Source organism: Artemia franciscana, chromosome 4, assembly GCF_032884065.1.
Source record: "Artemia franciscana chromosome 4, ASM3288406v1, whole genome shotgun sequence".
Classification (NCBI taxonomy): Eukaryota; Metazoa; Arthropoda; class Branchiopoda; order Anostraca; family Artemiidae; genus Artemia; species Artemia franciscana.
In genome coordinates this window covers 48,002,297-48,016,440 of record NC_088866.1, presented here as the reverse complement: position 1 = coordinate 48,016,440, position 14,144 = coordinate 48,002,297, and the positions used below count along the sequence as shown (strand labels likewise).

Genomic DNA, 14,144 nt, shown 5'->3' with positions numbered 1-14,144 from the left:
AACAAATCTGTTTTGGACCTGTGTACACAAACGTGACTAGAAGTTATTCACCACGCAAAAAAGATTCAACAATAGACAAAACTTTGCATCCATATAGTTTTCGAAGCAAATTTGAAATTTAATCAACAGTTTCATGATCAAGATACACATTTTCTGAAAATCAACAAAAGGACTTAACATACATATCTTATTCTCAAGCTAAAACAGTAAAATTTCATCAATATATGCTTAGTTTTGTCTGTCATCTTTTGAAATTTAAATAAAGTCAAGACTAATAATCATTTTTATTTTTAGAATTTATAGCATGTCTAGTTGAATTTGTTTAGGAGGGTAGGCTAGGGTAGAACTCTAGACTCTGCTCAGTCGTGACTTGGACCAACACCTTTTCAAACCCTTGTTATATTTTGGCAATGCAAAACGTGTACACTATAGCCAATACACCTGGATAAGAGAAAATATTTAATTCAATCAGTTTCCTATTTTTGACAAAAATGAGCTCCCAACAATTTTTTACCTATGTAATGTTCAAACTGTCATTACTTGGTTATTTTTTTGCAAAAAAACGGTTGGGATCAGCACCAATGCATCAAGATGCATCTGATCTTCTCTAAAATGTAGCCACATTGGCTGTTCTTGATAAAACTAAGTTAAAAATGGCAGCTAATGTTATATTGATGAAATTAAGTTCCGAGTGTCCAAAATTCTTGTCTGATTTAATGGAATACCAGATCGACTAAAAATCTTCCTTCAGCCGAATTCAAATGTAGATATTGGCTACATTTGTAGACTACAACATTGTTGGCTACAAATGTAGAATTTGTCAAAATTGCAAATAAAACCATAAAATGAGCATAAAATTGACAATCTTAGAATGTCTCTCTTTCAGTTTTAGCATGTTACCTTCAGGAGAGTCATCATTCAACAGGTTTACCCAGCAATATCTCCCCAGTATCATTTTTCACCTTGAACCCATTCCTGAACAAAAAGGAAAGAAATACTATTTTCACCTTGTCCTTATTTCAGCTATGGAATATTGCATAGGCTACTATCCCTTTAACCAACTGATAACAATATTTTTGTCATGTCAAGATATCAGTGTTTATTAGGTCAGTATTTTTATTGACTTGTTTTCATCTGATTTTCTTATCAAGCTTTTTTTCTCATTTACTGGTCGTGATTCTAGATTTAGTACCTGTCTTTATGCTAACCTAAATCCATTCCCAAAAACTTCATTAGCTTCAACAGTCAATGATCTGAACATTATCCAACAAATTTATTCACACATAAATAAGTTATTTGACTTGCCCTTAAGAATAATTATTTACCAATTATTCAATGTAGCTTAGTTGGGACAATGTTGCAGGTGTTTAAACAAATCCAGTTAACCAAATTTTGAACTAAAATCCTACCAGCAAGTCAAATTATAAGTACTGTCAAGTACAAAATCAGAAAAGCATATTAAATTGTCTGATTAAAATTTCCCTACTTTCTTTACTTTTTATTTTTTCTTTACTCTGAAGAAGTCTCTTTGCTGTTAGGTGATTATGGGCTATCATGTCATAATTATCTATTCCTCATCATACTCCTTCATCTTAATAAGAAGTATTATACTGACACTGCTTCAACCAATTTGCCAATCTTGTAGTAGCCCATTGAATTTAAGGCACTGGATTATAAACTTGAATATTTTGAACTCACTGCTCTATGAGGATATGCTCAGTGCAATGATTTCTTTGATGTACTATTCAGTTAATACGTATATTTGACCCAAGCACCAGTAACAAAAGCATAATAAGGCAACTGCAAGCAAGCACACAAGCATTAGTACTAATATATGAGCATAAGCAAGCAATAAGTTCATTTCATCTTCCTTCTTTTCTTCATGTGATTCAACGATGTTTTTTATTGTATATACTCAACTTCAACTTCGTTGGGGGGTTTCACCTGACGACCAGAACGTTTTTTTTTTTTTAGTACAATAAGTTCATTTCATCTTTTTTTTTAATTAATACAGTACAATCAATTCATTCCATCTCCCTTCTTTTCTACAAATTCAACTTTGTTGGGGGTTTCACCTGACGACCAGAACGAATGGTTAATCTGCTCTGCCTGAGCCGGATCCGTGGCCTCCGCCTCTTTGTTTGTGACACCTTGCTTTGGTGTTGGAGACTCCACTGTAGGGGGGTCCGTAGTCTCTTGAAAATCAACTAAGGGATCGGGAACATTCTTCGATGGCAAGACGCTCGAAGTTTCGACTTGGCAACTAGCACCATCGTGCAGGTCAGTCACCATCGGGTTTTGTCTTGATTTAATGTGTATTCTGTTGCGGCGGAACGTCCCTCCTTCTTCGAGACGCACATAGTAAGAACAAGGGCTGTCGCCAGTCTTGCAAACTGTTGCCTTCTTCCAGGTTCCCTGGTCAGCCAACTGGACCCGTACTTTCTGACCCATTTTCAGTGGTTCCATATTCCTTGCATGCTGATTATAGTGTTTGCCTTGTGCCTCTTGGGCCTTCTCCCTCTGTTGTCTGAATCAGTCAAATTGGAAGGCTCCTGGTTGCATAGTTTGTGTGATGCTGGGCAGGAGTAATCTCAGTTGGCGTCCCACCATTATTTGAGCCGGGGCAAATCCATCAATGGGTGTGTTCCGATACTCCAATAGTGCCAGATACGGGTCACTCTTGCTCTCAGCGGCCTCCACCAGGAGTCTTTTAGCTATTTGAACAGCCTTTTCACTTAAGCCGTTGGACTGAGGGTAGTTTGGGCTTGAGTGTATTATTCCCCAGTCAGTCATGAATTGCTGAAATTCCTTTGCGCTGAACTGGGGGCCATTGTCAGTTGTAAGTCGCTTGGGAATCCCATATCGGACGAAGTGAGATTTCAGTTTGTTGATGACCTGCCGTGACGTGGTGTTTGTCAGGCGATCAACCTCAAAGAACCGACTCATGTAATTGACAGTGACCATGTAATCCTGTCCGATGAGCTGGAACAGGTTCAGCAGCTACATGCTGGAATGGGTAGTCGGGTATTTTGTGCAGGATCATCGGCTCCTTCTGTTGCCTTTTCACTTAAGCTGTTGGACTGAGGGTAGTTTGGGCTTGAGTGTATTATTCCCCAGTCAGTCATGAATTGCTGAAATTCCTTTGCGCTGAACTGGGGGCCATTGTCAGTTGTAAGTCGCTCGGGAATCCCATATCGGACGAAGTGAGATTGCAGTTTGTTGATGACCTGCCGTGACGTGGTGTTTGTCAGGCGATCAACCTCAAAGAACCGACTCATGTAATTGACAGTGACCATGTAATCCTGTCCGATGAGCTGGAACAGGTTCAGCAGCTACATGCTGGAATGGGTAGTCGGGTATTTTGTGCAGGATCATCGGCTCCTTCTGTTGGTTCATGGCAAACTTGGCGTATACCTCGCACTGGTTGACCAGCCTCTCTATATCTCGAGTGATGCCTGGCCAGAATACAGACGTTCGCCATTCCAAGATGGGAAGAGTGTAATTGGCCTAATATGCCTGCTCTCATGCATCTGGATGACTATGCGCTCCCCTTTAACAACAAGGCCATCAAGTTCTGCCAACTCATGACGATAATTCCAGAAGGGCCCAAGTTTTCTGTCTAGGCTCTTTTTATTGTTTGGCCAACCCACTTGTATTGTTTCCAATAGGGAGTTCAGTGTTTCGTCTTTAGTCGTTTCTCTACGTATTTGTGCTAGCCTTTGGCTTGCTATGGGTACAGTTTGAAGGACTGAGTGAACCAGAATTTCCACGTCTACCTGCGACTCAATGTCTGTATCCGCAAGGTGCAAGCGGGACAGGGTGTCCGCTACAGGGATAGTCTTTCCAGGTTTGTATCTAAGCTTGATATCATATGGCTGAATAGCCAACATCATTCACTGCAGCCTTGGAGGTGCCCTTTGTATAGACTTTCCAAAGATCAACTAAAGAGGCTTGTGGTCTGTGGTCATGCATATCGTTCTTCCAAACAGATACTGGTGAAATCTTTTGCAAGCAAAGGTTATTGCGAGCATATCTTTTTCCATTTGGGAGTAACGCTGCTCTGTCTCACTTAGAGAGCAAGATGCAAAAGCAACGGTTGCTTCGTCCATTGATAGCTGGGCACCCAGACCATGCTGGGAAGCATCTGTGATCACCTCTATCTCATGGCCTCTGGATCAAAGTAGGAGAGGTTTTCGGAGATTGCATTCTGAATCCCTCTCTTGGCCTCCTTGTGGCTTGTATTCCATTCGAACTTCTGCTGTTTGGACAGGTCTCTGAGGGGTTTGTTCAGAGTAGCCAGGTTGGGGATGTATCTAGACATGTAATTGTACATTCCTAATAATTTCTGTAGTTCCTCCTGGTTTTGGGGTGCGGGCATGTTTTTTAATGCCTGGGTTTTCTCTGGGTCTAGGGCGATGCCGCTTGTTGTCAGTCTGTGTCCAAAGTAGGTGATGGAAGTAGTGTCAAAAACACATTTTTCTTTGTTGAACCGCACTCCCTTGTCTCTTGCGGCTTGGAGTACTGCCCTCAGCTTGGCGTCATGTTCAGCATCACTACAACCAATGCCTGCAATATCATCAACAATCAGCCCGATATCCAGTTCTGTAAAGACTTCCTCCATCTTTCGCTGGTATTCGTCCTGCGCCGAAATCAATCCGAATGGGTATCGGTTCCATTTATACCGGCCGTAATGGTGTTGAATGTTGTCAACTCAGAGGATGGTTTGTCCAACACCATCGACCAGTATCCATTTCGGGCATCCATCTTAAAGAACTTCTTTGCACCTTTGCACTTGCTGCTACTTCATCAAATAAGGGAATAGGGTAATGCGGTCTCTCAATTGCTCTGTTTAAATCAACAGGGTCCAAACAGATCCTGAGTGACCCATCTGCCTTTCTCAACAGAACCAAGGAATTCACCTACTGTGTTGGCTTGGTCACTTTTTCTATGACTCCAAGTGACCCCAGTCTGTCTAACTCCTCTTTGAACTTAGCTTGTAGTGCAAAAGGAACCCGTTTTGGCGGTTGCATAGTAGGGATTGCACCCTCTTTCAGATATATTTTGCAGGTTCCAGGCAGTGTCCCTATGCCCTCGAAGACTACACTGAATTCGTTTAAGAGTTTTTGGATGACTGGTCTGATTGGGGCTGGCTTGCTGACACTGAGGACAAACTTGATCAGCTGAAGTCGTTCACTGGACTGGCGGCTGAGGATGGGTGCTCTATCTGTGCAGACTACATGGAAGGTATGGATCTGGGGGGTTTGGTTCTTGTACTGAACTTTTAGGTTGGCTGTCCCCAGTACCTTTAGCTGTTCTCCGGTGTAGCTGGTCAGCATATCAGCAGTCGGCAGCAGTGCTGGCTTTCTTGCCAATTTGTTGAAGTCTTTGAGTGGCAAAATATTGGCCTTGGCATCAGTGTCTATCTTGAACGCCAGTTCACTCTCGTTTTCTGTCAGTTTTATGAGAGCATAAGGCTTTTCCACCTTTTCTTCTGTGGAAATGGACTCAATCATGAATTCTCTCCCATCTTCCACTTCGCTTCTTGTTTCAAGTTCATGTACTACTTTGCTCTTGCGCATTTTGGCAAAATGGTTTATCTTCCTGCATTTGCTGCACTGATTCCCTTTTGCTGGGCACTTATGACTTCTTGAGTATGGGCCAGCGCAGAAATAGCAGGCAGGGGAATTCTTCTGTCTTTGAACCACTTCCACCTCCTGCTTAATTGGAATGTGCGCCTGTTCGTTAAGCATGAGTGCTTGGGTCTCTTGCACAGTTTCTATAGCTCGACTGCACTCAATTGCTCTAGCCAATGTAAGTGTGGCTCCCTCACTGAGAAGCCGCTCACGGATTCTTGCATTCTTGACTCCAAAGACCAACCAACCTCGAACTAGCTGGTCTTCTAGGGTATCAAATTCACAATCCTTGGCAAGTACTTTCAACTGAGTGACATATGACTCAATGATCTCTCCATCCGCTTGATTTCTCTGATGAAAGATATATTTGGCAAAGATGGGGTTTGCACTTGGCTGAATATAATTCTCGAACTTGTTTAGATATACTTTTGGCTTGTTTGCCTCCGCGTCAGTTAAGGTCCAAGTGGAGAACACATCCTGTCCTTTTTCTCCAGTCCAGATCAGTAAGTATGAGCATTTCACTGCATCTGATTTTCCACTTAGTAGACCAGAAAACATGAGCTCATAATGTCTCTTAAATTTTCTCCATTCTGATTTTAGGTTGGGGCTTGACCAGTTGATTGATGGAGCTGGTGTACTATCCATGTTGAACTTCTGACACCATGCAATGATTTCTTTGATGTACTATTCAGTTGATACGTATATTTGACCCAAGCACCTGTAACAAAAGCATAATAAGGCAACTGCAAGCAAGCACACAAGCATTAGCATTAATATATAAGCAAAAGCAAGCAATAAGTTCATTTCACTCAGTAGTGCTTTTTAGGGAAGTTGAGAGGTTGTGGTATTTGAGCCAATTCGAGGGTTTATTTTGAAGATCTGTCAGAGGTTGTATCAGGACATTACATTAAATTAGGCAATGGTCAATGGTTTTATTCTAAAAGAACAGAACCTGCAGAATTGGAAGAGAAAGTAAGCAACAATGAATTGGGAATCAGTAAATTCATCAAATTGAAAGGGCTTTGACAGGAGGAATAGGTATTCAAGAGCTTATAAGTCATTATAAAACATCCCCTCTTTAATATCTTTACACAAGCACTAGGAGATGTAGCTTATTCAATCCAGATTTACAGTCAAGATTCTTGTATCCATCAAGAGCTTTTTTTTGCCTGTCTTTGAACAGATTCTTGTTCAGGGCCATTGCAACACATATCCAAAATCCTAGAAATGAATGCACAAGGCCCTTGTACAGTTTGGTCATAACCATAGATGATCTGTTCCATACTGTATGCTCAATTCTGCCAAGGGTCTGAGATGCTTTCGAAACTACTGTTTGTGCATGCCTGTTCAATTTTAATTGATAAATAAAATGAAAACTAACCAAGTTTGATTGTAATTCTACAACAAAAAAGGAGCACCAGCATTGCTGAGAGTTCAACTTAGATAAACATCTGCAATCACTTGGATTGACCATGAATAATATCAGTATTTTAAAGTCCTTGTAGTATGTGATGGTTAAACTCATGGTGAAGCACTGGGAGTTGAACGGGAAGGGAAATCAGGAGGGCAGTTGAACTCTCAGCTACATTGGTGCTCTTTTTTAGGAGTAGAACTATAATTAAACTTCAAACTTGGTAAGTTTTTGTTTAATTTATCAATTCTACTCCAAAGCAGAGCACCTTAGCTATGCTTTCAAGTTAAACTGAGATTCTGAAGTTCACCATGTGCTAAACTATCACTAACAATCAATAATAGCCCTATTTGTAAGAGAAGGCTGTTGTACAAAGCCATTTATAGTAAGATATTTCAAACAAAATAATAAATGAATAAATTCCAAAGACAGATAACTGTTGTCCACTTTCTAATGGGTTGTTGTAGTGCCTTACTTTAAGGTAGGACATTGAGGTAGACTATGTCCAGTACTTGAGGTACTGGTGCTATGAGCACCAAAAACACCAAGATTTATAACTGCAAGAAATAACACTTCTTAGATCCATCTAGAAATAGATGACTTGGAAGCAGCAATATGAGGCTTATGATATGTAAGAAACATTGTGTTGTCTCTATTTTGATATTTTGTCATTCTAATATAAGTAGCTAGATGCATCACTAGACACAAGGAAGGCCAAAATTTAACCACCAATGTGGTTGCATGGTTTGATTGTTTTAAACATTGATGTCAAATCCTTTTTTTTTTCTGAGGACCATTCACATGTGGCCATTTTCATGGAATATTCATACACAAAAGCCTAACCTAGTTCTGATGCACCACCCAGTTTGGATGCATCATCACACATAAATTTTGTCAACTAATCTAGGCTCAATTGCTTTAGAAGAATGATTGGGAATATTCAAGCGCTATTGTAGTTCTAAACTTACATCAGATGTTAAAATTAGCTTGGGTACAAAATTGCCCTGTGTATGTTTTAGTGCTTGAGCACTCAACAACTCTGCTCTCCAGTCAAAGGCCCTAATTTCAGCAAAGTTTGGACTGGGGGCCTTGTTCTGCCAGCAATGATAACAATGGACCCCCTACCCTTGCATGTTTTTGGTCTTCCAAATAGTCCTACCAAACACACCAAAGATATGGCATTGGATGGTGTTTTGGCAATATCCTTGCCAAAAAGAGACTCCATCACTTTGACTTCAGGGGCACATAAAGCTAATGCTACCAAGGGATCTGGACTCATTTTGAACATAATCAAATGAGGTCTTTTTAGACTGAGATTATAATTGATGAGTGCATAAGAGGTCATGATGTGAACCACATCTGTTAGGTTTTTGACAACCTTTTCTTTGATATCATGGTTTTCCAGCTTAAGAATCACATTTGTTGATTCTAAAACATAAACAGTTGAGTGAGCAATAGTCCATTGCACTTGAAGCGGCTTAGCATGCCCCTGTTTATCCAGTGTTGAGAGAGTAGCCCAAGTTTTACTGTTAACCTTGGAAACAAAACTTTTATTAGTATTAGCAGGCTCAGTGAGGCACTCAAATAAATCCTTCATCTTCCTTATTTCTGGAGGTTCAGAAATAGCTCTGTTTGTGAATTTGGCAAGTTTTTTATGGATCATGGGACCTTCCTTAGTACCACAGAACAATCTGCAGAAACCTTTTCAAATAGAGCATCATTTGACATACTTTGTTTTCATCTTTTGCCTTTGTGCTTTTGGGAGAAACCTTCTATTTTCTGTCATTTCTTTGGTCATGGATTTCTTATGGGGCACACAGAGTCAGTTTGGGAGGTTCTAGAACCTATTTTCAGCCTCTGAGAACTAGATCTTGTGTTCCTAGAACCAATTCCAGGGCTCTGAGAGCCATATCAAGCACAGATTTGAAACTTGGGGCTCTTTGAGCAATGATTTAGTCTTTGATCACTATCCACTATTGGGAAGGTTGAAACAAGAACACCTAGAGTTTTGGCCAATTCTGGAACTGAAGTCAATTCTGGACTAAGAAACTTTAAATCCCAAACACAAGTTGACTTGAATTTTCCAGTTGGATGACAAACCCTCAATCCTGATAATGATTTCACTGTTTCATGAATAATGTTATGACATTCTGAAAATAACCTTCCAAGAAAGATTGAATCATCCTAATAAACAACAGACAAATACCCTTTGTCAGGGAGAAAACTGGTTTCATATGTCTTGTATGAACCCTTGGGAATTCTGACAATGGCATTAAAACCTAGCAACAATCTTCCTCAAACAAAACCATATTTGATCATCAAGATCAGCAAGACATGAATAGTAAAATCAACAATGTCAATAGAGGTCACATAAAAATATTTTTTTTCATTAAGAGAACCACAGACTGAAAACTTCTATTTTAAAATGGCTGTGTTTAACATTTTTATTTAACTCATTAAGAGTTAAAAGAGAACAAATTAAGACAAATCTTTTTTCATCAGGATCATAAAAATAGGAGAACTACAAAGCATTTTCTTTTTTCTGAACTTGGAACTACAACAATAACATTTTTATGCAATAAAGTATCAACTTTTTTTCTTATGTGTAATTCTTCAAAAGTAGGGTAAAACTTATTCTTTGTTTTCAAATCTTTCAATGGTGTTTCCTCAGATTCGATCTTATAACCTGAATCTACAGTATTCAAGATGTCCAAATCACTGGTAATTGGCTGCCTATTTGAGATAAACTTACTAATTTTTTTCTATTTTAAAGTTATTCTAAATGTCGAAACTGGCTAGTGAAATTTACAACAAAATCCAAAAAACTCAGGGAAGGGTATGCTAAAAAGTACATACCAGCTATTTGTAATCCTGTATAAACTCTTCAACAACTTTTGAGGGTCATGCATGACCCTATCTACATGAGCACAATACTGCCTTCTATGTTTCTCATGATCATAATCATCATCCATGAAATTGTCCAATAAATCAATCCCTATCCTATCATAACATATTAGAAGCAATGTATACACTTATACTGTGCATCACAATCACTCATTAGTTAGTTTAGTCTTAATCCAAGAAAAAGCAAAAATCAACTGATATTATTCATGGTCAATTCAAGTAATCATGGATTTCTATCTCAGTTTAACTTTAAAGCATAGCTAAGGTGCTCTATTTTGGAGTAGAACTCCTTATAAACAATTCCTAAACCTCTCCCAGCTTGTAGAGTCAATCAATTGTATTTAGCCATCTACTCTAATCATATGGTGCTACCACCTTATCTCCCAATCCTTATCTACCACTCTATCCTTATCTACCACTCTATCTCAAAACTCCTATCCTTATCTACCACTCTATCTCCCAAAGTGCACTGACTTGCATTTTGAATGTCAAATTTAAGTTTCTACTTGTGTACCCAAAGTGAGAGCAAATATAGGTGTTCCTGTAAGGAAGCTCCTGCAACTGATGACTGCAGATCCAAAGAGCTTTGAATCATTAGCATGAAACCATATCTCTTTTCTTATAGCTTCTGGAGGATCACTAACAAAAATATTGAAAAAAAAATGTTGAACCCAAGATTATCCCCAAGGCATGCCATTGCCAACTTCTAAGAATAATTCTTGCTGAAAGTTCACATAAACAACTTCTTCTTATTTTCATCCATGCTTCCAAGTCATTTTTTAACAATATAGCTACATTTAGTTACCCTGAAACACAGCTATTAGATTTGGCTAATAATACTATTTGACTAACATAATTGTAATTTGTATTTCAAAATGCTTTAGTAATGTGTCTTTTCCAGGTCAGTCACAAATATCATAGGTTTATATTTCTTAAATATAGCACTTCTGTTGAGTGAATAGGGTCATTTTTTTGAATTTAATAGCTGTGTGTCAGTTAAATCGACTGGAATTAAATTTTCAAAAAATGATTTAAAAAGATAGATAAAAAAGGATTGTATGTGATATTATTAGGAGGAGGGATAAATTTTCAAAATTGTGAAAAAAAGCATAAAATTGATAATCTTAAAATATCTCTCTTTTTGTTTTAGCATGTTGTCATCAGGAGAGCCATCATTCAACAGGTTTACTAGGTAATATCTAGGTAATTACCAGGTATATATATAAAAAAAAAACAATTTTGTTGTACTTCATTCAAGCAGAAGATCTAGGCTATATTGCAAGGTTTCACTTTTATGACACATATATTTTTAAAGGTCAGGATCCTCTAGAGGCAGAGGGAGTGAAGATAGGTACTTCAAAATACCTTCCTGGGACATAGCCTACTTTGACCTGTAGACCCATTCCTGAAAGTTTCATTTTCCTAACCAAACCCCTTTCTAAGATAGCACAAAGTCACTAAACTAGAATTTTACCTATTTTTGACCTTGAATTCATTCCTGAACTAAAAGGGTCAAATAATATTTTCACCTTGTCCCAATTTCAGCTAGCCTATATAATCTTGTATATAGGCTACTATCCCTTGCAACAACTGATAACAATATTAATCATGTCAAGACATCCGTGTTCAGTAGTATTCTTATTGTCTTAGTTTCATCTGAAGCTTTTTTTCTCATTTATTAATTGTGATTCTGGATTTGGCATCTGTCTCTAGGCTAACCTAAATCCATTCCCAAAAATTTCAGTAGCTTCAAGTCCCTGATCTGAACTTTATCCAAGAAATTAATTCACACATGAATAAATTATATGAATTGGCCTTAAGGGTGATAACTTACTTATTAATCAAAAAGTTATTTTAGCCGTTTGAACAAATTTCCAATTTTTCTACTTAAGCGCAACACTATTGCCAATGTTTCAAGAAACTCAGATAATAGAATTTTGAAATAATATCCTACCAGCAAGTCAAATTACAATTATTGCCAAGTACAAATTGAGAAAAGTGTTTTAAATCGTCCGATAAAACGTCCCTACTTTCTTTACTTTTTTTTCTTCTCGAATCTCTTTATGCTGAAAATACTTCCACCAATTTGCAAGTCTTGCATTAGCCCTTAGGATTCAAGTCACTGGATTACAAAACTTGAATATTTTGAGCTCAGTGCTCTGCTCAGCCAGGCTTTTTGCTGAAATTGAGAGGTTGTGATATTTGAGGCAATTTGAGAGTTTATTTTGAATATCTTTCTTAGGTAGTTTCAGGACATTACATTCAATTGGGCTATCCTTTTATTTTTAAAAGTGCAAAACCTGCAATATGGGGAGGAGGTTGTAAGCGATATTGATTAGGGGATCAATAAATTCTTCGCATAACGAGAAATTCGTATCTGAAGGGATTCAATAATTTATTTTTTTATTGAATTTTGGAAGAAAAAAGAGAGAAATTAAGCTTATGATTATTTGTTCCATGGATATCTGAAAATCCCCCAGGAAAATATCTTTCTGTGGCAGGGGGAGGCGAATTTTACAGCTGGCTGGAATTCTGTCATACAAGCTTGCATAATTTTATTACCAGAAAAACCAACTAAAATACCAGAGTGGCAAGTAATAATTTAGGCATGCATAGATACAACTTTTCAAGCAAGTGCTTTTAAAACCAATACAGAATGGTAAATATCTATAAGACATATATGATGTGAGGCATATACGGATTTTTTTTTTAGTCAAGCGGACGTCAACTATCCTTTGCTAAAGCCTAACATAAAAAAAAAGAAAAAAAACGTCAATTTTAAGCATAGGACGGACCTCCCCCAATTCCAATCCAGTGAAACCAAAGGCATGAGTTAAAACTTTTTATCTACTATACTTTTTTTTAGATACAACCTGGGATCTGAAATGGTGAGAACAGTATTTCACCGATTTTCCACAGACAAAACCTAGCATGAAGGGAATAGAATTACAAAAACTAGCATCTAAGTCCAGCATAAAACGGACTAGAAAAGACGAAAGAAAACGGAATTCAAAAAACATATTAACAAAATTCGCATATTCGTCTATATTACCTGCTAAAAAACAAAGTAGATAATCAGTTTAGGATTCTCTTTAAAAATACAAATGTTAGGTTTTTACAGGGAACACGGGTTTAATTGAGCCTTTCAATCTACTACTGCAACTACTAACAACTCACCACAGCACCAACCCATCTGAGGTCAACGCAGCTAGACACGCTCCTCCTCCATCTAAATCCATTCGAAGCCTTCGTCTTTACATACTCCCAGGAAGCTTCAATTTCCCTTCAATCTTCCTTTACGACATCCTCCCACCCCGATCGTGGACAACCTGCTTTCCGTTTAGCCCTAGACGGTTGGTTGAAAAGGACAGCCTTCGGTAATCTATCATTCTTCATCCACACAATGTGCCCTAGACATCTCAACCTTTCTCTAATTATAGAACCTAGAAGGTAGAATTGAGCTACACTTTTCGTACAGCCTACTGCTTGAAATACGGTTCGTCAGCCAGGTACCCAGAACATTCTACTACTGATATGAAATATCACAATATTTGAACAAACGAATAATTTTAAAACCACAAACATGCTGGCTAACAATTTGATTCCAGAACCCCTAAGCCCAAAATAGGATATCACATCAATACAGCCAACGACATGAAACCCGGCCAACGAAGCTAAAGTAACTCCAATCAGAACCTAGGATTGAAAAAGAGGTAAAAATATTGGTGGCATAAAATTTGGCCTTTTATTCTACAGCTGTTTTGAAATGTTAGAATAGATACACCGATATTTTAAAACAAAAAAAAGACAGGTCTAGGATTTCCAGAATCCCCTCGACCCAAAATAGGATTCACACCAACAAAGCCGACGACGTGAAAAATGGCTAGCGAAGAGAAATTCGACTTCTATCCAAACCTAGCATAAGAATGGACTTGAAAGTATTGGTAGACAACAATCGGGCCTTCAATTCTACAATTGATAAGAAATATTATAATAGATAAATATCTCGATAATTAATTAAAAATAAAACAGACTGGTTCAGAATTTGAACCAAAACCCCCTGGAGCCAAAGTGGGAATCAAATCAATAAAGCCGACTGAGGTACGGCTGAAGAAGCAAAACTAGACTCCTATTAGAACCTATTATTAAAATAAGGTTAAAACTACTGAAGATACCATAACAATAACTGAAAGCTC

At 38.1% G+C, this 14,144-nt stretch overlaps 3 protein-coding genes across 6 annotated transcripts in view; all 3 read right to left on the bottom strand.

Annotated features, from left to right (window-relative positions):
* LOC136026524 (putative methyltransferase C9orf114 homolog) overlaps positions 1-11,920 on the bottom strand; it is a 71,338-nt gene extending 59,418 nt beyond the window's left edge. For 2 of the 4 annotated variants that reach the window (XM_065703186.1, XM_065703183.1), the window contains exon 1: positions 11,783-11,894. The gene's annotated coding sequence lies outside the window, so the exon portion shown is untranslated. Of the gene's footprint in view, positions 1-11,782 lie in introns of all 4 variants that reach the window. The other 2 variants (XM_065703185.1, XM_065703184.1) reach the window with 2 other exon arrangements.
* On the bottom strand, positions 4,157-4,621 carry LOC136025783 (uncharacterized). Its single transcript, XM_065701771.1, has one exon. The coding sequence runs from the start codon at positions 4,619-4,621 to the stop codon at positions 4,157-4,159; it is 465 nt and encodes a 154-aa protein (XP_065557843.1).
* LOC136025782 (uncharacterized) lies at positions 4,920-6,278 on the bottom strand. Its single transcript, XM_065701769.1, has one exon. It carries the CDS (start codon positions 6,276-6,278, stop codon positions 4,920-4,922), a length of 1,359 nt encoding a protein of 452 aa, XP_065557841.1.
* Positions 11,921-14,144: the final 2,224 nt, after the last annotated feature.

Coding starts and splice junctions, on each gene's coding strand:
- LOC136025783 (XM_065701771.1), bottom strand. CDS start 4,621: ATGGAGGAAGTCTTTACAGAACTGGATATCGGGCTGATTGTTGATGAT.
- LOC136025782 (XM_065701769.1), bottom strand. CDS start 6,278: ATGGATAGTACACCAGCTCCATCAATCAACTGGTCAAGCCCCAACCTA.